The sequence below is a fragment of the Nannobrachium achirus genome (assembly GCF_963921795.1).
Source record: "Nannobrachium achirus genome assembly, chromosome: 13".
Lineage (NCBI taxonomy): Eukaryota > Metazoa > Chordata > Actinopteri > Myctophiformes > Myctophidae > Nannobrachium > Nannobrachium achirus.
The window spans coordinates 18,599,691-18,626,892 of NC_137833.1; the positions used below are offsets into that span (position 1 = coordinate 18,599,691).

The window sequence follows — 27,202 nt, forward strand, 5'->3', positions numbered from 1 at the left end:
CAGTGGGTCTAACAGAAACACCTCAGCAGGACCTTTCACACCCACACAATCACACCATAGCTTTGACAGTCAATTCACGTCAAAAGGGCATGATTCATATTGCTCACTCAGTGCCACATTTTCTGTGAAAGCAGCTGCGGTTGAAACGTATTACATAAAGCAACAACGTAATTGTAAAATCTATACCGCAAATTTCTATTTACATGGATTGCTTGTTGAGCATCAACCCAGCTCTGTTAGTGTATATGTTAACATCTGATGTACACAGCAAAATCATCTGTTATTGCGACCGTAGGTTGCAAGTTTACTAAGAAAACCGGCAAATCTTGTCCACGTATCTCTGGCTGTACGTCACGCCTGACACTGTGGTTCTATGGGTTTGTCTGTGGTTCTATGGGTTTGTCGCTCTGACATCATGCTCTGATGTCACTGTGATGTCAGGGGAACCACTCTTAACAGCATGGGTTTGCCGCTCTGATATCACGCTCTGGCTTGATGTACCTTTAATGCCCATATATGGAGATCGCTGATGTCATCACCAGTCACACTTGCAAATGAATTACGTCCTTGTCCGTGTTATGCCCATACATGGAGATCCCTGTCCCGATGTCATCAATATTAAGAGCATCTGGGAATGCCCATATATGCAAATTACTGTTGTACCCTCTCAGTAACGAATGCATGAAAAACACTAGATAAATCTATCTATCACTTCTCATTTACTGTTACCACATTGGATCATTTGTACAGTATTGTACCATTTTTGACCGTGCATGAAAAATACTCTGGCTTTCAGCCTAGTGTTGTGCACCTGCAGATATGTTACAGGCATCTGAGCGTGACTGCGTTTCCTTCTCCTCTCTTTCCAGATAAGCTGCCATTGTGAGAGTGCGTATCCCTCATCTGTCCCCCTGGCATCAGGCGTTCACTGCAGGGGCATCAATTGGGTATGGCAGGGGTATGCAGCCACATATATAAAGAGCTAGATGCCTCGTTCGCCTCTGCAGTTAATTGGAGCGATGTGCAAAAGTTCTAGTCCGGACTTCCTGAAAAAACTAAGGGAACGCTGTCAGTCAAAGTGACTACTGGCCAATCACAGCGTGTCTTTTCCGTGACTTATCCAAGGACCACAATTCAATTCAACAGAGCCAGTTCCGATGTTGCGCTGCTCAGCTGTTCTTACAGGCTGCATACGTAAAGACCAGCCCCTACCTGCCTCTGATTGGCTTACCGACTTCCGTATGTGTGACGCACGCGGAAGCAATGAACACGGAAGCGACGAAGATTCCCTTAGTTGCTCAATGCATACGCCCCCTAGCCGAAAGAGGCGTCTACCTTTCTATGTCTATGTATGCAGCTGCCATACCCTGGGTCCAGGGGGGATAATAAAAGTTACTTTTAAATATAAATCCATGAATGTCTCTTTGTCTATCTGCGCTGGTTATTATGTTGTTAAGTTACAGTCAAATAACTACAAATGCAAAATGTAACATAATGGTCACTTTAACAAGGTATTATAATTATATTCTCCACACTTGTATTCTCCCCAGCTTGACAAAATGGTATATTACTAGGTTCCGCAGGTCAGCTGCACAGGTGCAATGCATTATCGTTAATTGTGGCACGTTTACTAACATGCTTAAGTTTAGCTGCACTTGAAAAACCATTCCAGGCTGCCATATCCAGCCCAAGAAACCGTAGAAACCTGTGTAAAACACTTTTTTTTTTTTTTTTTTTTTCAGACATTGTGAAAATAGCAGATCTACATGCTCACAACGCCTCGCAGCGCGAGGCGTTGTGAGCATGTAGATCTGCTATTTTCACAATAGAACCGTGCTATCCAAAATGTAAATGTAATGCCTATTTTCCATGAGGACTCCCATCTTTGCCATACCCTAGCTTTTGCTGAACTGACGCCACTGATTCACTGCCCACCAGCCAGATGGCTCTCATCATTGCTAGTGAGTAGCATGCCGTCGTCCATCCCAGCACAGCGCCCAGTGCCTTCGGGGTGCGTCTATACCAGCCCCTCTGCCAGGGTTTGCAGGCATCTCAGCTGCTAAGCTTTCATAGTTTCCTTACCTGCAGATGCTTCTCATTTGCAGGTTAATATATCTTGGGGGTAAAAGTGTCAAAGGGATTGTGAGTGATCTCGAAGCAAGGCAATCCCAAATTAGAGCAGAACAGGTCTGAGGGGGGCCTTTTCACTTATTTCTCTGTTCCGCTCATTTTAATGCACAGCAAACCACAGTCAATTTACACGTCCATGACCATTCCCATTTTTTACATTATGCAGAAAAGCCAGGGCACAAGCAAACATGGTGAAGTGGCACTGTTTTCAGAAAACAGTTTGTGTAACTCTGGGATTGGGTAACTTACTGTGAAAATCTTGTTGTTGTTTTGGATCGTGGTTCGTCTCTGGCAGGCATACTGAGAAACTGCAGCCACAGGAGTGGGTGTAGTACCTTCTGGCAATGTGGGCGAAATGTCCTGTATGAAATAAATAAACCAAAATTAGTTTTTACGGGGTGCCTCTGCAGGGAGGTTAGCCGGTCAGGAAATGGTCATTCTGTGTGTTTGTCTGTGTGATTGTGCAGAGTTACAGTAATCTCACAAACCGCTGGATCGATCAGCACCAACATTTCTTGTGCATACTGCCAGTAGGCTATACTACCTCCGCAAATACTTTTTCACATACTGTACAGTATGTTTAATACTTTTGGAAATATTCAACTTTTATTTTTTCATGGAAGTCAATGTGGGTCGGATATAGGACTGAAACCTTGCCTAAATGTGGATAGGGCTCAGTCACATGTGGAGCGTTGAGCAGCATAACCCCCATTCACTCCTATCTTAAAAAAAGAGAAAAAAAGGAAGTGGCGTTACGACAACGACTGAAGCGTCATTAAGCCGCTGCTAATACGCGAGCACCAAGCTCGTATTCAACGCATGGGTTCAGCACTGCTCAACTGTCACCCGGAAGTCATACGCACTAACCAATGGGACAAATCTAAACGCTGGAAGAACGGCACTTTAGCCGCTGTGTCAAAGTTCAAAGGAACGGCAGGAAATGCTGCTATAGGCATCGTTAGCAATGTTCAACTTCAATGCAAAGCTAGGAAGGGCAGTGTTTTGTTTTGGTGAGAGAAAACACAGGAGAGGAAAACTGCGGTCTATGAAAACGAGCCCAAATGAAGCGACCATTTTCACCACTTCAGCTGTATCACATCAGCTATTTTCAAAAAAGAATCTTGAAAGCAAGGCCAAATAAGCAACTACACTTCAGAAACAAGCCTGAACTAAAATAACCCGCAATTATGAATGTTTACAAGCGACTTTACAGGAAAACAAGACCAAAGTCGCTTATAATAAGCAGACCTGGCTGGCAACACTGGCAGGCTATAGCGTTGCCGGGTATCGAGGCGTCATCTGAATGCAATGGTTCCAAATGCCAAGTTTTCCAAATAATGCCAGCAGACTACAACAGACTATTTTTTTTCTTTTTGTGTGTAAATCGGGGGCCTGGAGCGGGGGGGCGTGGGGGGCGTTTGCATCTTCTCGCGGGCGGCTTTTCAGTGATTGTGGTCATTTATTAGTAACAACATTAAAAAGTATATTTTGAAATTCACACATCGAAGCCTAATCCGTATTAATGTCTGGATGGAATGAACATATAGGATTGGATTGGGTGGCTGCGGTCGGTGGGGGGCGTCGGCCGGCGGGGGGGTGTGGGGTGTCGCTTGTGCCTTTTTGCTCCGGGCCCCCGAGATCATAAATCTTTCTGTAGGAGGGTGGCGTTTGCCATTTTTGTACAATGTTAGGTTGGATGGTGATTACACCTTCTAATTTGACCTTGAGTTGTTCTTTTACTTCCCTTCATTATAATTTATATGTTTTTATTTTTTTTATTATTGATGCGTTTACTACTTTTGTATTATTATTTTTATCATCACTAGTATTTGTATTATTATAATCTCTTACCTCAAGGTTAGCCGGGTTTCTGGCAGTTTAATTTAAAATCCTATGTTATCAGAAACGTACTGTAAGAGTCCAAAGGGTAGTAGCTAAACGGATCCAGTCGACCAATGATTATTTAGGTGGAATGTTGTACATACCGGATGTGGTCAAAATGTTAACAATTTACGGGCAATAATGGATAACTTTAAATATTCCTTTTCTTACTTATTTTATAAGGTTTGGGGGAGGGGCCATTGAGGGAATCTCACTAACGTCTAGTACGGTGTTTGGGGATTTAGAGATGGGCTTCTCGGTGGGAGGTCCCTCAACTTGGGGGGGTGGGGTGTCGGGCTATGGGTTTATGTTTTTTGTTTTATGTTTTATGTACTGTCTGGCTGGTGGTGTGCGCGTGTTCTCGGGGGGGTGTGCGGCGCTGGTGAGTGTCACACTTGCGAACGGTGTCAACGACACATAAATCTAATAGCGGGTTACCTAACGGGGCGTTAAGATTTCTTAGCTGGAACGTAAAAGGCCTGGGTAATCCTGTCAAGAGGGCGAAAGTCCTCGCTCACCTTAAGTCCCTGCAACCCGATGTTATCTTTCTACAGGAAACCCATGCAAAGCGCAATGTGCAATCAATTCTTCGGGCAAACTGGTTGGGTCAGGCCTATCATGCCAATTTTGGTGCTAAAGCTAGAGGAGTAGCTATATTGTTTCGCAAAAATGTTCCATTCATCCACTCTGCAACATTGACCGACCCTGATGGGAGATTTCTTATTCTTAGTGGTCAATTGGCTTCACAAAATGTAACACTCGTAAATATATATGGCCCCAATTTTGACTGCCCTGACTTCTTTCAAAAACTTTTTAACTCAATCCCTAACATCCATGCTACCAATGTCCTTATCGCAGGAGACGCTAACTGTGTAATGGACTCTACTCTGGACAAAAGCTCCACGCTCTCATCTAACCAATCAAAGGCTGGAGGCCTATTGAACACCTTGCTTAAAAGCCTGAATATTGTTGATATTTGGAGATTGGTTAATCCTGCGGGGAGGGAATACTCATTTTACAGTCCAGTGCACAAAACTTCAAGTCGCATAGACTATTTCTTCCTAGACTCTAAACTCTTATCCGCGGTAATTGATAGCACATACCATCCGATACTTGTCTCCGATCATAGCCCAGTTACACTGGACTTACAATTTAAGGATCTAGACAATAGAAGGAATAAGTCTTGGCGGTTTGATCCCCTACTTCTTAAGGACGAAGTTTTCCACAAAGAAATGGAGGGCCATATCTCCTTCTTTTTTGCCTCTAACGATAATGGAGAGGTCGATGACTCTGTCCTATGGGAATCCTTTAAAGCTGTAATGAGAGGTCACATAATTGCATTTTCGTCAGCCAAACGTAAGCTTCAAGAACAGTCTCTGAGATTAATAGAGGTTACTCTAACTCAATTGAATAAAGATTATCTAGACTCCCCCTCGTCAGAAATACTGGGCAAAATTACGAAATTGAAATACGACTACAACTCTATTCTTACTAAACGAGTTTGCTCCCAATTATTAAATTACAGACAAAAAATATTTGAATTTGGAGACAAACCACACAAACTACTGGCTAGACTGCTTCGACAATCCCAAGCCTCCCAGGCCATCCTCTCTATCAATAACAAGAACGGAAATCGAGTTACTGACCCTAAAGAAATAAATAACTGTTTTGAAGAGTTTTACCGTGACCTTTATAGCTCCAAAAGTACCTCTAGTCAGGAGGATATCGACAATTTTTTGCAAGAATGTGATCTCCCCTCATTAAGTGAGGAAGCAGTGGCGGAGTTAGATGCAGACATTACATTAGGGGAAGTCAAGATAGCTATCCAGCAGGCTCCGAATAACAAAGCCCCTGGGCCGGACGGCTTTGGGGCGGAGTTTTATAAGGCCTACTCCAGCCTCTTAGCGCCTTTCATACTTCGTATGTTGAATAACTCTAAAGAATCAGGCTCTCTGCCGAAGGGGCTGTACCATGGTAGGATTTCCCTACTACTTAAAAAGGACAAGGACTCTTCACTAGCATCCTCATACAGACCCATTTCTCTTTTGCCAACGGAAACCAAAATACTGAGCAAAATTCTTTCTTCTAGGCTTAAAGAGCATATTTGCAATATTATTCACCCGGATCAGACTGGGTTCATGCCCTCCAGACATATACAGTATAATATGAGGAGGCTGTTTAATCTAATCTACAACCCTGCACGTAGTACGGAGGATGCGGTCGCGATCTCACTTGACGCCCAGAAGGCCTTTGACCAAATTGAACATCCATATATGCTTTCCGTCTTGACTAAATTTGGTTTTGGGGATTCTTTCATTAACTGGATTAAGGTCATATATCACGAACCATCGGCCTCAGTCCTCACTAATCAAAATGAATCGAAACCATTCAGGCTTTTCAGAGGCACACGCCAGGGGGATCCGATCTCACCTTATATATTCGCGCTTGCGTTAGAACCCTTAGCTGCGAGGATACGGGCCTGCTCAGTAATCCACCCGATTGTGCAACATGGTACCTCGCACAAAATTTCGGCCTACGCTGACGATGTGGTCTTGTTTATTTCTGATCCAAGGGCTTCCATCCCCACACTGCTAAACCTCATCAATGAGTTTGGTTCTTTTTCAGGGTACAGAATAAACTGGGATAAAAGCGAACTGATGCCTTTATCAGATGTAGTGGACAAAACCTTTCTGTCATCCACCCCATTCAAAATTGTCTTGGATAAATTTACGAGTCTGGGAATTATAGTCACAAGTAAATTGAATAACTTACTGAAGGCAAACTGGGACCAAAAAATAAAACAATTGCAGAAAAACATAGAGTTCTGGAACACCTTACCCTTATCAATGGCTGGACGTATTAACGCCATCAAAATGGTAACTTTACCTAGATTTTTGTATGTCTTCCAATCAATCCCAACAAGCATTCCTCAATATTATTTTAAGAAACTAGACTCAATCATCTCCGCCTTTATATGGTTTGGCAAAACTCCCAGGATTACTCGTCTACATCTGTGCAAAAGTAGGAGTGAGGGTGGATTTGGTCTCCCTCAATTCAGACTATATTACTTGGCAGCTAACTTAAATTTTATTACTCAATGGTTTGACTGTTACCCAGGCTATAACCTTGAAAGTATGCCCTCCTGGCTAAGAATGGAACACTTGTCGTGCACAGGCACGTGCCTACCCGCACTGCTAAATAGTCCTGTTAAGTTTAAGAAGGATATCTATAGTCATAACCCTATAATTCAGCATTCTCTTAAAATCTGGTCTCAAATCTCAAAACTGATAAAAGCTCCCAAATTGTATATGTACACTCCCATTTGTGGCAATCATGCCTTTAAACCAGGCCTGACCGACCCAGTTTTTCGTCTCTGGAGGGAAAAAGGAATCGAATCCTTAAGTAACTTGTATAGGGATGACCATTTTGTTTCTTTTCAACAACTCAAGCAGTTGTGTCAACTTCCGGCATCACACTTTTTTAGATACTTACAGATTAGAAACTTTTTCAGAACTCATGTCCCACAATTCGAACAAAAGACTCGTCATCCGACACTAGAGAGCATAATGAGAGTCGATTCCTTTGGTAAAGGTGCAGTCTCACAATACTATGCAACTTTGCAAGATTTGTCTAGTCTACCCTCTCTCCCATTCAAAGAGAACTGGCAAAGAGAGCTAGGTATTGATATCTCGGACGAAACGTGGGAGGAGTGTATTGACAATATTCATCACAGCTCTATTAATGTCAGGCATGGCCTCATCCAATTTAAGATCATTCACAGATTACACTTCTCCCCGACTAAAGTGCATAAATTATTTAAGGATTCTTCTCCCCTGTGTGGCAAATGCTTTATTGAGCAAGGTACCTTAGCACATCAATTTGTTCAATGCCATAAGTTGCAAAACTTTTGGAACCAAATTTTTGACTTTCTTGGGAAAGCTTATGAGAGGGAACTCCCTCCTGCTCCGTTAACTGCGCTCTTCGGGGTGCTGGAGCCAGGGTGGGCCCAAAACAACCGGGAGAATCAAGTTGTTAGGCTCTCTACATTGCTCGCCAGGAAATTAATCCTTCAAGCCTGGAAATCAGTTAAACCCCCATCCATTGACATGTGGATAAAGGAACTAGGCGGAGTCCTGCACCTGGAGAGAGTAAGATTTGTCCTCACAGATAGGGAGCCCCAGTTCCAAAAAATATGGTCACCTATCCTGCGCCTTTTAGAGTCCCTGAAAAGAGTAGACAGTGCTTAGTCGCCCCCTAGGGTCACCTGCTAACTTTTACTGATCAAGTACAACGTGTGATTACTCTGTATGCTGTTCGCCTATCTCCGGGGACGCGTGCCGCCATCAGCCATTTGTTTGTTTGTTTGTTTGATTGTTGTTTGTCTTGTTTATTTTTTCCTTTCTTGTTTGTTTTGTTTGTTTTGTCATTATTGCTGTGGTATTATTTATGTTTTAACTGTCAATTTTGTTTTATTGTTTATATATGTATATTCGACTTTTGTATTGGTATAAGGTTTTTTTCTACTCTGTCATATGGTCCAACCTGGTTTTGTCATGATGTTTTCTCTCCATAGTTGCTATGGACGATATGTCTTTAAAAATGAAAAATACTAATAAACAGATGTTAAAAAAAAAAAGACTACAACAGACTAGCAGTTTGAAGCAGTTTGAAGCTGTTGTTTGGTGGAGAGAGGCCTTTAGCGCTGAGTAATACTCTCACAATCTATAAAATGTCACTCAACTAACGGTGAAGTGCAGATAATTGTACCACTAAGACATCATCTAAGTCGACATCATGACACGATGCAGTATAGGCTATAGTCTCATTATAGTTATATAATAGAACCCAGCTCTACACAGAATCAGAGTCAGGGTAATAGCAAAAATAGCCGATCTACAAGCTCACAACGTGTCGTGAGGCAATGCATTGTTGAAGATCTGCACACAGCTGCGGTGCTCACTTCGCATGGCATCAAACACGACAAGCGTGCATCTTTGTACGGGCCGTTCTGTCCGTGACATCAGCTGTGTTGATGCATAGGTTCTATGACGTTAATGCATACGGTGTTCATACGGACATAGGGACCTACGGTAAATACACACAAAGCCAGATGTAGGAGCGGTTAGCACCGCTCAAAAACATAATATGGGACATTTAGACAAATTAGGAAACTTTACCCAAAATAGGGATGCCAGTGTTACACTTTTAATTAAATTGTCATAGTGAAAATATGAAAATCAAACATACAGTATTAGACATGTCCCAATCAGTCTGACCAGATGCTGCTAATAATACAAATGAACGCACGCGCGCGCACACACACACACACACACACACACACACACACACACACACACACACACACACACACACACACACACACACACACACACACACACACACACACACACACACACACACACACACACACACACACACACACAAAGAACAAACAACAAAGAGCTTGTCTTCAAAATGGTTGTCAAGACAAATGGGGGACTGTGCATAGGGGTGATACTAACCGACCTGTACAGTGCCAGGAGTTCAAATAGAATTACTTGAAAATGTAGCCAATTGCCTTCGAGTTATTTTTATGACACTGTGTCTCCGGGGCAACAGCCTATAATGACACTCATCTCACAGTCTACTGGCGTCCAAATCCATTACACCAGATAACCTGTAGCATTATTACACATCTACCATGCAGCCACACTGTGAATTGCCTTTTATATTTGGTGAAGAAAGGGCTCTCTCTATTTATACCCCGAATGTGTCAAAAGGATTAGCAATGTAATACTACCGTTCTTGCACAAAATTAGACCTTAAAATGGAATGCCGTGGAGTAGGGATGGGACCATAATCGCTATTATCGTTTATCGTGAGATTTGGGATCAATTCACCTTTTATTTGTCGAGTTGCATATCTGATACCACTTGAACCCTCTCTAATTGGTAAAACTTGACACAGTCTTTTTTTTTCACTCTCTACCAAATCTCTTTGCCAAAAATAGCAGATCTACAAGCTCACAACGCGTCTATTTTTGGTAAACGTTCCGCATAGTGGATGTTGTGGATATTTTGACTATCCCGATAATATTGTAAATCGCTATTTTGGTCACAATAATCGTGACATGACATTTTTATATCATCCCATCCCTATAGGAGACGGGGGCAAATACTAGATTTTCGTTTTTGTTTTTACACAGCATTATAAATAATCCTTATTTTTATTATAATACCCAATTACTGAATGTCAAGTTTCCAGGTTTTCTTCAGAACACACTGATTTACTATGACACTATGCACATTTAGGAGTCAGAATGTTTTATTTGCAAATGCCCATAAAGGTCAATTTGGTAAGTTATACATTGACAAATTAACAATGAGGGGTTTACTGTGCATGCTGTGTTGACTATGACCAATTTTAAAGAGGGAAAGAAAGTTTTATGTTGAAAAGAAAAATACAAAAAATAGAAAGATTTATTAAAAAAAGGAAAAGAAAAAAGATTAAAGGATAAAAATAGAATAATAGAGGAACTAGAGCTTCTCTCACACTGCTGATCTTAATCAGTCACTAAAGGATTAAAGAAGAAATAAGAGTCATTTGTTCCCCGCCAGGAGTCTGCCTGGGTTTTGAAAAAGGGAAATAATGGAATACGTTTGAATACATTTCATGCGTCTCTGTCAATCAAAAAAAGTTTACATTTTTGAAAACATCTTTACTGTGCAGAAATATGTGGGGGTGGAGCAGGGTGGGATGGGGTGCAGTAGCACTTCTCCATCCCATCTGCAGTTTGTTTTCATCCGGTGTGGGATTGTGGGAGCATGGAGAGAGACTTGAGTGCATCAGCATGCAGAGGTGGGCTTGGCCCCATCTGGACTCCATTATTATACAGGTTTATAACTGTGGAGGTGAAGCTTCAAGACAGATAACAGAAGCGAAGCCCCTTCTGGGCTCCCCGTCTGTGTCTTCCCCGCCAGCTTAACCGCTCATTTTGGCAATAAGCGAAAGAATGAAAAACAATTGCGGGCACCATGCGTGCTACAGCATCCAGTCCACCAACTCCGCTGTGACAAAAAGATTAAGTGATGCAAGACCCCGCAGTCAGTCACCCCTCGTCAATTCTTCATGTCCATCCATATTCTGCAGAGGGAAACGGAGAGAAACGAGGTCTACCTGTTCATGTTAATGCTCGTCACGTGGTTGGAGCCAGGCGGTGCCCAGGTGGGTTAATGCAATGGGTCAGGACCCCCATGGGGTCCCGACATTTTTTTTTTTTTTGGGGGGGGGGGGTCCCCAGATGATTAACTTAATGTGCAACTGTTTTCTCACTAAACTGTAAACAAACCAACATAATGTTTAAGTGTATAGAGGGTATGTGCACATTTCTAAAGTGACAATTTGATGACTTTTTAATACATCTAAAATGACAAATTAAACATTGTTCAAATTGTCAAATATTAGAGGCTGAAATTGTGAAAATAGCCGATCTACATGCTCACATTCTGAGCATGTACTGTAGATCTGCTATTTTCACAATAGAACCGTGTTATACAAAATGCAATGAAGCCTGGGTTTCCGAGGCTATACAAAATGTAATGCCTCAACTCTTAGTGCTCGTCAGGGTGGAGGCATTCCCCAGTTAAAATATGATTATTTTTGGGGTCACAGCCTGAAAAGGTTGAGAACCACTGGGTTGATGAAATCCTCGCAGACCTCGCTGAGCAGGGTCAGGGGTCCACTGAGGTCCGAGTACTTATGGGAGCATATCACCCACATCTCCATCATCACTACCACCACTATCACAACTTAGCCAAAAAATAGCCGATCTACAAGCTCACCACTAGCTTGTAGATCTGCTATTTTTGGGCAAATGTTCTGCCCCAGCATAATGGATTTTGATTATCGCCATAATATCGTAAATCGTGATTTCTTTTGTCACAATAATCGTGATATGAAATGTTCATATCTATGGCCTCCTCTCAAGGATGCGTTTGCGGGACATCCTCTCTGGGCCAATCTCATCCTCTTCCCTTTCAAACAGCCTATTATAACATCTTATCTCTCCCCACGCTTAGAATAAATAGTCTCCCTGTGTGATGGAATATAATGGAAATATCACGTTTCAATGGGTTTTATACTTAAAACTTCCCTCCCACAGTTGGTATATAGGATATTTATGATAGTCAAAGACATTGCATTTCCAGGCCGCTGAGAAGAGCCATGGGCTAATGTGTCAGGGAGGTAACCTGCTTTGGAAATGCTGTATCTCTGCAAAGGGGGCTTCTTAAACAGATTTATATCTCGTAAAAAACAATCTATTGGAAGTGCCGTGCGAATAAATGCCACCGTCTGTTGCCACGCTCGCATCAGAATGGGAATACATCACAAGATAAGCAGATGAAGCGACCTCCAGTTACCTGGGGAGACGGGCCGATAAATGTCAACATCGCGTCATTAGCCCTGCCACTTAATGACCTGAGCAACTAGAGGAGGAATACTGATGCGCTGTGCTCTCGCATGATGGAACACAGAGCACGATAAAAATTAGAGTGTTCATTTGACTCTGTACAAATGGGACTAAATGGAAGCATAGGGTCTATTTGGTTCCATTTATAGTTAAATGAACACCCTGGATTTTACAATGTGCGAGTGGCAGAGGAGGGAATGGGAAGAGGGCTTTCTTTCCCCCTCGTATTTCACATAGCAATGACACATATACTACTGAATGTCCTTGTAACCACTGACACTGTCAGTGACGGGGAGGAGAACAGACAGAAAGGCTTGCCAAACACAGCCTCAGATAGGAGCCGGGTGAAACCACTGGACTGTTTCCCTCCTGGTTCTGCTGGGGGAAAATAGGCTGACCAGTTAAAGCAGACAGGATAAATATGTTTCGCTTCGGATCCATAATAATTATGCTATGGAACCCTCCATAGTACCATCCAGGGGGAACAAATCAGAGTGAGTTTCTGTTAGCCGACTCCTCTGAACCCCTGACATCCAGTTGATGGGTCTATTTGGCGCTCATGGTGTGATATGGGTTGAGGGGGGGGGGGAGGTTTACTTCTGCTGCTGTCAGCCAGGCTGAAACGCAGAACTGCAAGTGGAGGCTGAAGGGACTTAAATGCATTCTCAGCTTCTCAGACGTCCTTCAGTCTGTGTTGATTCAATTCATGTGCAGTGAGAGGGCGAGTCACCCAGACCCGTCACACAAACAAACAGCTTCTCTCGTGTTCTCGCTCGCTCTCTCAGGGTGCACACAGATACAACATATTCCCACATCACATTAGACACACCGGAACATGCATAAGTATTCCCTGGACTGAGTACTTATAGAGTACATTCGTGCACACATAGTATATTATACCAGGACGGAATTCTAAAGGGCGAGGTCGCGCAGGAGTTGCGGTTGGTTGTTTAAGTTGGACAAAGTATTTTCCCAAATATGGATATGACTGACGTCTGACATCATAGATGTCTTATGTTATAGACCACATGAGACTCACACAATATGTCCATATATGGGCATTCCAAGCTATGGGCTTAATATTGACCAGTAAGACTCCCTAATCGGGAGATAAGCGACCGTAGGTCACTTATCTCCACAAATAGAGCAAAAATGTGTTTTTCCAAAATCTTCCTGATCCATGTTGATGACATGAGTGTAGACATACTGTGTAGTGATTTTCGTGATTTTAGGGCAAAATCTGAATCGGCCTCATGGTGGCGCTAGAGGGCCATGTGAGAAATGAGGGGTGGGGTCTCCGCGCCGCCAAGGCGGACGAATAGGTACCGGCCCCGGCTCTCCCGGTCGCTCCTAGCCCGAGTTACGGCATTTTATGTGAGCTGCAGTGGCAGGGGGTCCTCCACTGGGGGCGCCACCACTTTTGCATCCGTTCTGGAGCACCAGGAGTGGGTGGTCCCCGGGAATGCCCCGTGAGCAGCCCCGTTGGGGTGGTCATTTGGTAATTTTTGCACATGTGCTCATTTTTTACACTTGGGGGTCCCCGAGGGAGCTGGGGGTCCCTGGAGCTCCGGGGGTCCTTGGAGGTTGTAGTTTGGCAGGTAAGGAGTGTGTGTGCAAAATCTGGCATGGATCGGGGCAACGGTTGCGGAGATATGAGCAGGGCAAAAGTGTGACGTGTGACGTGTGTGACGGACGGACGGACGGACGGACGGACGGACGGACAGACGGACACCTCGAGCAGCTTTCTGTAGTAAGTGATTTACTGTTTTCTCTTCCTGCCACATTCATATAAACAGGAATCACATGAACATGTTTGGTTCTATAGTCAAATCAATACAAAAAAACTGATTTCCTTTGTTAAAGCCTGATGAATGAGGGACTTCCCATTTGGTGTGTAGTGCCATCTAGTGCATACCATGTAACTATCAGGGTATATTTCTCCTCAATGTTGCACACACACACACACACACTCACACACTCACACACTCAGACACACAGGGCCGTTACAGGGGGGGGGCTGAGTTATTTTATACTTTAGCTATTGAAAAATAGCACACAGCGCAGAGTGCCGTGCTGCGAGCTTGTAAAACTGCTATTTTTATTTTTAAGTCGTGAACATGTGTGCACATCTTTGAATATATGTATTTTTTAAGCGGACATTTGTAACTCAAATTTTGCTTCTGGGGGGTCCCTGGAAAAAAATATTTTGAGATAGGAAACATGGATTTGACACGAATTTTCCCGATAAAAAAAAAAATTGCAGATCTACAAGCTTGCAGCGCGGCACTCGGTGCCGTGCTGTGAGCTTATATGTCTGCTATTTTTCAATAGTTAAAGCACAAAATAATGCGTTCCCAGTCAATGAATCCTTGTACCAAGGGCCCAGAATTTGGTGCGACACACACACACACACACACACACACACACACACACACACACACACACACACACACACACACACACACACACACACACACACACACACACACACACACACACACACACACACACACACACACACACACACACACACACCTGAATGCGGTGCCTGGCCTCCACTGCAACAGGTCTCCCCTCCCTCATGCTGTCAGTGAACCAGCTGATGTCCAACACCTGCATTTTGGTCAGACCTCTCAGCCCGTGTCCCTTCAGCGACGCCCACAGTCCCGACGCCTGGTTGTCCTCTGACACCACGTGAGTGACTTCATCACTGTACAGAACAGAGGGATTAAAAAAAGAAGAAAAAAAGGGGACAGCTGGTAAGTGATCAACACCATCTGAACTGTCATCACAGAGCCCCTCGGTGCCTCTGTCCCTCGGTGTCACTGGTCCAGTCTGTTCTGTAAGGTTTGAAGGACAGAATTTCCTCCAAAGAACAATAACTGCATGAATTATATTGTAGCGTTTTCTTTTTTCTTTTGTTTGAATGCTAAAAACCACACCCGTGTGAAGTGAGCGGTGACTTTTATGAGTTCATTTCATGAAGCGTCCCGCGAAGCTGGGATGAGCCAAGTGTGGGACATACATACACACGTACATACATACATACATACATACAGACAAAGACAGATGTAGGAGCAGTTAGCACAGCTCAAAACATATACAAGAGTGTTTAACTCTGAGAGTGCACAAATGGATCAATTAACACTGAGGATTTGTATAAGTGTACATAGCCATACTGTATACCCCTTTGAAAAGAGCCTGTGCACAACATAAGCTGGAATACAAATGATCAACAGAGTTCAAATTATTTTGATTCCCATTTTACTAGATCTTTAAATTGCTGTATTTAAAGAAAAGAACTGTGCTGTCTTTGTTTGCTCCTGGCAATTATCAGGACAGAATTGAGGTCCGATGCATGTATTTTAAAGCAGCAATATGAAATGAAAACGACAGTAGCACGGTCAATGCGTGGTACGGATTGAGGATCAACACCAGCTAGACAACAGTCACCCACAGAGCACAGACAGCTCAGTGCCTCCCTCGTGTGTTTGTGAATCCTGCAAGGCTGCAAGCCCCTTAAATGTGGATCCATATCCTTTCAATCGTGTCTCCCACAGCTCCGCAGAGACGTAATAGACTTTCATAACAGCCTCATTCCTTCTGCTTCCTGCCACTGTGCCTAAGTACCATACCCAATCAAAGCGCCCAACTGCGGATAATTACACTCAATATGCTCCTCCTCTTCCTCTCTCCACTTGGGGTGAATCGGTGGAACTGCTCCTTAAGGAGGAGTCCCGGCAGGTCTAATTGGGCAAATCAGGGGCGAAGCTAATCCTTGATTTGCTCTGTACCCTGGCCTGGTCACTGATGGCTGTTTGAAATGGCTACAAGGCGGGTGCCTGGTGACTCAGCCAGTTAGTTGACAGACCATATGCTCCTTGTGAGCCGTGAGGACTCAAGTTCGAGTCTGACTCTCAGTCTTGTCCGCATGTCTCTCTTTTCTCTCTGCCCTTAGTGTCCTGTCTCTCTATCCTATCTAAGAAATAAAGCATAAAAGGGCACCACGGTGACTCACCTGGTAACAGTGCATTCCACATAAATAAGGGTATCATCCAGGGGTGTCCAAACTTTTTCAAAGGCGGCCCATAGCTGACATTTTTGAAATACCATAGGGTCGACTGAATCTCCTGACATACTGTAGAGTACCATTGGACCATAACAAAGTCCCACAGAAATGCATCGCATTACAATAACTTTAGTTAACTATAGTGCAATATCAATAGTAATTTGTTGGCAGTATAACCAAATGTAAGCCACTAATCTGTGCTGTGAACAAAACAAAAACAGTTCAGACTTTTTTTCCCACAAAAATGAAAATAACAAAATACAAATAACCTTTTTTCCCTCATCTTGAGAAAGAAAACTAGACACCATTAGGGTTCTAAAAAGTTATAAAAAGAACTTAATTAAATTGCAAGGAAGCTATCGCCCCCACAAGACTAATACCAATTTTGAGCTCTGAAAGTGACTGATCAAAACAAAGTTCCTCCTTAGGTCTGAATTTGTGTGGCAGTTAATTATTTGAATGGGTTATTCCAGACCCGGCAGCACAAGAGTGCAAGAGGGGTCCAGGCCCTCTCACGTGGACCCCCTGGCCTCTTTCTTTTAAATAATATCAATCAAGCCTTCCTCAAGCCTTCCTCAGCATGTTAAAGTGGTCAGTGGTGTGTGTGCGGGAGGAACTGATTACTGATAGACAGGCAGACAGGTGCTGTTAGGCCAGTCAATCTGAGGTTTGAGCCAAAAGAAATTGCAATAGTAATGGTTCAAAGTTTTAGACAGGTATGTCTGTGGGTGGCTGGCTATGTGGCTGGCTGGCTGGCTGGCTGGCTGGCTGGCTGGCTATGTCTATAGCCTGGCAATACCTCTAGTGGCCACACACAACACACATGTTAAAGGAGGGGTGCTGTTTAGCAGGCCAGGCACACTCAACACGCACGCACGCACGCACGCACACACATGGTATAGCTGCTCAGATTCACCACTCCACTTCGAACCGAGGTTTGATTTTTTTCCTGTAAGTGAAGGGACCCAAACTTGAACCCCCTGAATTTACCTTGATCCACTAAGAATATAATAGGAAACTTTTAACATGTTTTTTGGATGACCCTAAGGATCATAAAAAACCCTGAATGATTACTATTGCAATTTATTTTGGGTCACACCCCTTTTTAGCTTAGATTGACTGGCCTGTCGGTAAAAATAACTTGACATGACTCAACCATAACCATATAAGGAGTTCAAAATGCAGCTACACCCAAATATGTGTTATCTAACCTCAATGTGTAGTAATGGCATCAGGCGCAAACTAATGTCAGCTATAGACCTATATATGGGCACAAAAGGGGGCATGCCCATATATGGGCAGATATCCATGTAAAAAGCCAATTTAACTTGCTCACTGTATCTATTTACAATATTTACAGCAATATTTACAGTCTTCAAAATAAACTAGAATTCACTATTTGAGTGTGCACAGCTACTAGCCTTGTTATGAACAAGTAGACTACACGGTCAGGGATCCTAATGTTACAGTAGGCTGCCTTCCTCTGTTGACAACAAAGAAAGACCATGGTCATGGCCATGGGCCATCATTTCTCTTACCTTTTATCCACCTGTTTCCACGATAATTTACAGTAGAATTTATTTGTGGGACACTTCCGGAGAACAGCAAGACTGTCTCACGTCGTGTCGCAGACGCGTCGCAAATGCAACCATTGTGAGCTTGTAGATCACTCTTGGTTGCATGCTTGGCTGCGGCGCTGGAACTGTCTGCCGCGCTCCTTCTGTGCAATGCACGATGGGACGTTGGAAAGTTGTGGTACCACAAACGGTATGTTTTCAACAACTCCTCAATACTAGGCTGGTAGTGTTTATATGGTAAATTCGGTGCTATGCTAAATAAGCTGAAGAAGAAAGTAGAGTATAGAGAACCTTTACGATCCTGTCACTTGTACGTAGTTGTGTGTGAGAGAGGCGAGAGGAGGACGCGTGTGGGGGTTTCCCAACTGGTCTTGGGCCAGAATAGACCCATATATTTAGAGTGAACTTTTTAAACTAAAATCTTTGCTTCTGGGGGTCCCTGGAACAAAATATTTTGAGATAGGGGTCCGCGGCCAAATACATACCATTGGGGGTCGTTGACATGACAAAGTTTGATAACTGATATAGCGACATAGGTTTTTTCAGAAAACTGTTAGGATTTATTTGTAGAATCGGCCTATATCAGTGGTTCAGGACCCCCAAAATATGATATCTATTTGGCTGCGGACCCCCATCTCAAAATATTTTGTTCCAGGGACCCCCAGAAGCAAATATTTGCGTTTACCGTTAAAAATTGTGGGTGTGCCTTAAATGCAGAATAGATACACTCAGCTCAGACCTAGCCTCGCATCACCAGGCTTTCCGCTGGGGGAAAGCCTGGTCTTCGTTTACTAAACGGGCCGTTTGATCCGGTCTAGACCGGATGGGCTCCTACGTCATTTTGTATTCAAAACGGACTACACTTTGGCAGGAAACACCAAATCGGAAACAGTTTCAACCCAGTAGCGCATGCGCAAGTAGTTAGCGCTTGCGCAAGTAGGGGTTAAAACTGTTTCCGATTTGGTGTTTCCTGCCAAACTGTAGTCCGTTTTGAATACAAAATGACGTAGGAGCCCATCCGCTCCCGACCGGATCAAACGCCCGAAATTGGAAGCCGTCCCAGGCTAGCTCAGACCCGCTTGCTAACGAAAGGTCACGAGGAGGACCCAGAAGCAGACGTCAAAGCAGCGGTCAAGACTTGATACGAAGAGGAAAACAACAAGCTTTTAACCATGGTAACAAGGTAATGTTGCCTCAGAATATTTCAATCAAAGGCAGGTAGCCAGCCTAGTGCAACGCAGTGTTCATACTTGATTGATTGATTTAGGTATTTATTAAAAGTATTGCATAGGAAAAGGTACCGTTTCGTTTCATGACAGCTACATTTCACTGATACAAGGTCAAGGTCAACTAAAAAGAAATTCAGGTAATAAAGCTTATTTCTGTTGATCATTTCTATTTAACTCTCTATTTAACTCTTGAATGACTTCTATTATGAAATGCATTGATTACTATGACCACACATTAATGCATTCAAACGGCCACCAGAGGACTTGTGGAAAGTTGTCCATGAGTGATGTGTAAATCAAGTATTTTGCCAGTCTCACCCAGACACTGGTCTCACCACTTGTGGGTAGAACTAATGAGAAAGTGGAAACAGATGAGCAGATAAGCTGGCGGGTGAGTAGAGTTGACTATGTGAGCACTGAGCAGAGGCCAGATGGAATAGATGCCTTAATGGTCCACGTCACATTGATATAAACCAGTATGCGCACGCCGGTCGGCACCAAATGAACCCCACCGTTCATAGGATGCAATGGATGGCACTCGTGTTTAAAAATGCATTCCATCAAACTTTCAGATGCCGTTTTTCTCCCAGTGTGGAGGAAGAATGCGTAGGATTTTTACTGTAAATTCTCACTCTTGAAATATAGAATCCTTAGTTTCTGTTGATTGTAAACAATAATAGCGATTCAAAACAGTTGTCCTTCAAACCCCACCTCCATTCACCGTCATCAGAACAGAGGGAGCGCTCCTCTTGATCACCCACCCGATCCACTGGATCACAAGCGTCTACAGCTCGCCCAGCTGCAGTCCATGAAGCCTAATTATGCTCCGTCCTGCGACGGTGTCGCGCGCAGACCTCCAAGCTCAGAAGGGTTGCATTGGTGACGCGATGTGAGTTTGTATATCAGCTACTCTTGACGCGGAATACCGTTGCGCAATGAAGTATATATGTCTCGATAAGGGCGCTCCCATGGGAGCACCTCACTAGCACACAAGAGGAGGTTGAATAACCAGTGCTCCCCAAAACAACAGGTTTGGGGATCTGTTGGGAATTGATTACATGATACAGTCAGCTGTGCATTCAGTCTCAATGTTTGTAAACAAATAATTGGCCTATGGAGGGAGAAATAGAGAGATAAACAGAAAAGGAAGGAGGAGACAGACCATGACTGTTCAGCTGAATACATGAAAGGTCGAAGTCGACCCAAACATGTTTCCCAACGGGTCTGTGGCCTTAAGCTAGATGCAGAATAGACCGAAATCTAATCTTTGCTTCTGGGGGTCCCTGGAACAAAATATTTTGCGATAGGGGTCCATCCGTGGAACAAAATATTTTGAGATGGGGGTCTGCGGCTAAAAGCACAACCACTGATAAGCACATTCTACAAATGTCTTCTAAATCCTAACAGTTTTCTGAAAATAAACTTATGTGGCTATCATTTTTTTCCTCAAACTTTGTCACGTCAAGGACCCCCAGCATGATATGTATTTGGCCACAGACCCCCATCGCAAAATATGTTGTTCCAGGGAGGGACCCCCAGAAGCAAAGATTTGATTTTAGTCTATTCTGCATCTAGCTTAAGGCCACAGACCCGTTGGGAAACGAGTTTGGGTCGGCTTTGTTTTAGGTCGGCTTTTCCTGTTACCGTTCAGCTCCATACAGCCTGAACAGGTAGGTTCTTTGTATGGCAGTGGTAATAGCACCTCAACACCATCCCAAAGAACAGCTAAAGAACCCCTGCCTGAAGAACCATAAATCATTTATGTGTAGCTCCACAAGTCTGTCACTTAGCATTGTCGTCCAGAATAGAGGAGCGTTTAGCTGTTTCTATGTGTCATCTTTTTGACACCCAAACCTAACCCTTACCCTAACCTCCTTGGGGTGAGTCGATATAACTCTCCCAACGCTCCGTTGTCGAAATGATGGTTGTTCGAAAGAGCGAGATTTCACCCCAGAATAGGAGGTGCAGAGACAAAAACCCAAACTCCCCATTTCAGGCATTTTTACTCAATGTCCTTCCATACCATGTCACTGATTTAAATCAGCAGCACTGGTTCCCACAGTGGCAAGTATTGATTCTGCTCCACTGAAGCCCCTTTCACTTGAATTTTAAAGCTGTTTCGCAACTGACAAACGCAACAGGACATGATTTCAATGCAGAGTCTGGTATTGATCCAGCAAAGAATGATAGATCCGGTTTGAGCCCAGTGTGTTGCTCCTGCCGAAAAACAACAGGATAAGTACCAACATTTTCCAACAACTTTAATGTAATTTGTGTGCCTTTCAAAAAATATGTTTGTGTATTGTTGAATGCACTGTAGTGTACTTGAGGTTATATGAGACATAGCCAGCCTAGAACTATTAGATTTATTTTTCAACTAACCTCATGTTCCCAAAGCTTCTTCCCTTTCAAACTGGCAATTAAACGTTTGCAAATTACCACCATATTATTATCATGTAGCAAAGTGGCTCCATTCACAGGTGGCTGACATTATCCTGCACTTAAAATCTAGACAGTATTCAGTTGGATTTACACCTACATGTCACTTTCCCATATTCATACTATTCATAAGTCCTTCCCAAACGTTATTTATCTCATGTTGCACAGACAAAATAAATGCAAGAATTGACAAGTAAACTAGGTAGCAAGCAGCTTGTTGCCAGATTAGAAAGCATTCTACCATATTATTATCATGTAGCAAAGTGGCTCCATTCACACATGGCTGACATTAGCCTGCACTTAAAATCTAGACAGTATTCAGTTGGATTTACACCTACATGTCACTTTCCCATATTCATAGTCTACTATTCATAAGTCCTTCCCAAACTTTATTTATCTCATGTTGCTCTGACAAAATTAAACGCAAGAACAGGTTGACAAGTAACTATAGGTAGCATGCAGTTTGTTGCCAGATTGGAGTTCTGAGAAACAGTTGGACCCTGAGCCTAGCACAGCAAGCAAGCAAGGACAGTCTAAAGTCAATGGGCTTTGATACAGAGAACTGACTCCAGCTCTCACCTTTTCCCTGCGCACCGTGAAAATCGATACACAGAATAGATGTACTGTATACATCTTTAAACACAAGCATAACTAAGACAACTATAAATGTAATATCAGAGCCAAGAAAGGTTAGGCCTTGCATCTCCATATTTCAATGTTTTATGTTTTTTCAATAATTAATGAATGGCTTACTTCATCATACAAAGGTATCGCACAGAAGTAGTGAAAATATATTAAAGAAATTGTTTGAATAATACAAACTTTTTGTACATACAAAGTTTCCTCCTGCATGACAGTGACGATAACATTGTAATTAGATACGTTTGCACTATGTTAATAAAAGATATACAAGGTTTTTATTCAATTCACACAAGAAGACCAGATGGCATGCCCCATTATCCAAGATGGTATTATAACTAAACAACAAAGGGAAATCATTAATTTAGACAGCCAACACCTAGTCATTCTAAGGAAGCAGGTGACACTGCACTTGTATGAAACAGTAGTTCATGGCAGAAGGCCATTTGTGTGTGTGTGTGTGTGTGTGTGTGTGTGTGTGTGTGTGTGTGTGTGTGTGTGTGTGTGTGTGTGTGTGTGTGTGTGTGTGTGTGTGTGTGTGTGTGTGTGTGTGTGTGTGTGTGTGTGTGTGTGTGTGTGTGTGTGTACTGTACACTGAGTAATGCTTGTGTGTTTATGTGCACAAACTGCTCAAGACTGTGTAGAAGAAAGGCAGCGCTATCAAACCGCAGCTGATAGCAGATTTGTCGGCTTGCAGAATTAATGTCAGTTTGAGGAGCCATGGTCTACTTCCTGTCGTTGGTTTCAAACAATTGCATCAAGCCAAGTGTAACCGTAGGAGAGCGTTCAAGCTGTGTTTCTGGGAATGTTGCCATGATGCTCAAGCTGGCTAAGACGCACGTGTACACACACACACACACACACACACACACACACACACACACACACACACGCAGACACGTTGCACACGTCTCTCACACACACACACACACACACACACACACACACACACACACACACACACACACACACTCACTCTGACAGAAAGGGAAAGTTTAAACTCTTACACAAACAAACACATATGCGCACACGCACGCACACGCACACACACACACACACACACACACACACACACACACACACACACACACACACACACACAAATATTCACAGATATTCACATCCTCCCAGAAGAGGAGCACTATATAGCTGAACCAGAACTCTGCTCGGTACATCTGCAGCCCAGGCCTGACACAATGCATCCTTATTAACATGAGGAGATATACTGCAAGGCATCACTCACCTTAACTAAACCTGGCACTGTGACTTTGAAACGGCTGTCATATGGAAGACCTCTGTGTCAACTCCCTTAAGCCTAACCGTTTTTCAACCACAGGTCCCTATTTTTGGGCGTGTCATTACAGGTGAAAATGAAAAACATTTTGTCAAAAATAGTCAAACATTCTCGAAAATAGCAGTGTGACAGAAACTTGTAGATCAGCTATTTCTGGTATTGTTCACATGACAAGAACAGATTATCAAGATAACAATGCATTACATCACATTCACTGATAAATGGAATATATATGGGTTTTAGTTGACTTACTCTGTCCTTATCTCTCCTGTGAAAACTTAAATATGACAAAAGATGCATTGTTTCCATGTATCTGTATGGTAGATTAGTGCTCGCTACAAACTCAAAACTATTTCCATTAATTCATAAAACTTTCCTCAGGGAATGACTTCCAAACTGCTGCTTTTGTAGAACTTTTTCCCTACTCATCCAAAAAAGTTTTTCTCCAGTGTTTCTACTGGTTTTACTGCTGTTGCCAGCAAACATTAGCTGGGTTGGCAAATAACTTTCTTTCCATCCTGATTCCTGATAGTATTTATGGAGGTGCCGTGGGCTATGGCCAGAGTACACAATCCACTAAAACCTTCCTATAGAGATTAATGGGTTCCTTCCCAATTAAGAAATAATGAGATTATTGCAGATCCTTAATTAGATAATCGACCCTTAACTTCTCATAAACATGAAAAAGTGTGTAAGAAATTGGCAAGGTTGCACATGAATCTCTCTTAGACCTGCACAATTGATTAGATCTTAAGGTTCTATCTTAAACCCATATTTCTGAGAATCTAGATCCATGGAATCCGTGGCAATTAAACACAAGACAGGCAGGACATGGGAAGCAATGCAAAGGAACAAAAAATTAAGTAGAAATGCCAGTCATGTGCACACACACACACACACACACACACACACACACACACACACACACACACACACACACACACACACACACACACTAACCATTTCATTAAAAATCTACGTCTCGGACAGAGCAGCAAAGAATCTTGTTCTGTTAATAGCAAAACTGCATCTCACACAGCAAATCTTAGGGTACTAAATCCAAACCTGAGGATGTCATCCACGACAAAGCCCTTAGACCTGGCCAGCTGGGTCAGAAAGGTCCTCCTGCTGCGTCCCATTTTCCTCTCCACCAGATACAATCTTACGTCTCGAAATTTGACCTGCCCATGACTCGGTATGCCAGCTTCTACTGGCCGCTGCCTTTTCCTCATGCGAGGTAAAATAGGAGCACGGAGCATCTCTTCCCAAGATGAAGTATCTAAAATAACTTTGTACTCATCAAGGAATTTTCACTTTTTCAAATTACACACGCTTCTTGTCATGCACTGCTTAACCTCCATCTAAGACAGCAGCCACTTGGTGATGCCAGTATTGTTGATGTTTTTTCCCTTTTTTTTTTATTCTCTTTTATATCATGATAGGGTGGCAGTTGGAACAGAGTTGGTGAGAATTGGCAGACAGGAAATGCCCCTGGCAACAGGTGTTCATGATTTGGTGTTTACCAAACGCACATCAACTGCCAAGTTGGCAGAGAACGGTGGAAAAATGTTAAATGAGAAGAAATGCGTTCACATAGAGTCAAAGCCAGTCTGACTTGAACAAACACTGCCTAATGTGCAGTAGATACTAGTTTTTACATGTCATCGGAATTATGCCCGGCTGCCTTGAGCTACCACCTTGCTCCGGGGGGAATGCTGGGACCTGGGTCACCTCACAAACCCCCCCACAGCTGTCTTGCCATGTCCAGTTCATCTCGCCACCTCACCATCTCATTATGTCCAGACAAAGCCTGTGCCATCTGCTCCCTGGCTTTAATTAGGTTGTTGCTTAGTTGAGAGCCATGGTGAGCCATTCCTCTGAGATCCCCCCCCCCCCCCCCCCAAGCTCATATGGAGACTCGCACTCATATCGTACAGGTATTCAAGCCGTCAGTGATTAGGAGCATTTAACTGCTTCTGGTCCAAGGATCTGTATTGGGTTATGATGAGTTTTTATCTCCACCAGGAGAGCATGATGTGTTCACTCCTGTCAGTACTGCGTGTGTGCGCGTGTGTGTGTGTGTGTGTGTGTGTGTGTGTGTGTGTGTGTGTGCAGCTAATCTCACAATTTTACTTGGCCGATCAGCATCATATTTCTTGTGCATTATTTATGACGTCAGCCTAAATCGACAGCTATGTACTTTTTATTTCTTTTCCAACTATGTGAGACTCTGTGAGAGCAATCATCTCTCCAGGCTATTGAATACTCTTCCCGCGAGGCCATGGGAGGCCAATCGGGCATCTGTCCATCTGGCTTATGGGAGCTATAATTACAATGCTCCTGTCCCTCGGTCCAGTTTATGGGATGTATACTAGCCACTGCCCCATCCAGTTTCATACTCGCCCACAACGCCAAAACATTCTCATCACATGCCCCAGACAGACAGAAAGATGGAGGAGTTAGGACATACCTCCTGGCAAAGATTTGCGCTCTGCTAGGCTCCCCATTCCCATTTCCTATTGCAACCTACAAGACAAGGGTACATTGTGGTCTTTCCTTGTATCACTTTATCTTTAGCTTCAATTATCTATGCAACAAAAAAGGCTTTATTCAATATCTGTAATAGTCCATCTCCTTCAGTGGACCAAGCAGGGTGGATTTGATTGATCACTATACAGCTTTACTTTGCATTAATAACCAAATTCTGTGTCCAGATTTCTTCTGAAATGAGCTTGTGTAGCCTTGACAGAATGCAGTATATTACACCTCCACTCTAAGTCATCTCATTAGTAGGATGTTTGGAGGGTTAACAGATGTCACAGGGCAGTCTCTGACTAATTATTTCTCTGTTTTCCCACAATCACTCTGCTGTACAGTATACTGTATGAAGCTGTTTGGCCCTGGTCCAAACTGGCCTCCGTTCAGCAAGCAGAAATCACACCAGCACTATAAAACCTAATTCCTCGTCCACTCTCAACCTGGCCTCCCTATTTTGGCCATGTCATACTGTAGGTGAACAATTTCCAAATAGTTCCAAAATAGTGAAAATAGCCAAGATCACAATTTGTCACGGTATCATGCGTTGCGAGCTTGTGGATCTGCTATTTCTGCTATTTCAGCTAGTATAAAATAAGTGGTTAATGTACTTGTTACATGTACATGCTTTGTGTCTGTGTTTTTCTACCAGTGGGTGGGAGTGAGCTTTGAAATGCTCTGTCAGGGTAGCTGAGAAAGAGACGTTTCACTAGGTAAAATATTTTGGTCCTTGGGTTAAGAGAATACTTTTCTCAGTAATACAGTAATGCTTTCTTGGATGATACTGTCTAGACGGCCCCCTTATGTATGTTTGTATGCGAGTCACATTGCACATCACGCTTGGCAAACTGTAGCTCTAAATGTCAAGATAAAGGTATGACTCAGTGGATATCACATTACAGGCACTGCCAATAAATTATGGGAGCTGTGGGAGAGATA

General features: G+C 43.2%; 1 protein-coding gene across 1 annotated transcript in view; it reads right to left on the reverse strand.

Moving 5' to 3' along the window:
* Positions 1-24,987, reverse strand: part of dntt (deoxynucleotidyltransferase, terminal) — a gene marked incomplete at both ends in the record, with an annotated part of 106,457 nt that extends 81,470 nt beyond the window's left edge. Inside the window, 3 exons of the mRNA XM_080739782.1 lie at positions 2,380-2,490; positions 15,017-15,191; positions 24,794-24,987. Coding sequence (XP_080595908.1) covers positions 2,380-2,490; positions 15,017-15,191; positions 24,794-24,987 — 480 coding nt within the window. The remainder of the gene's footprint in view (positions 1-2,379; positions 2,491-15,016; positions 15,192-24,793) is intronic.
* Between the last annotated feature and the right edge of the window lie 2,215 nt (positions 24,988-27,202).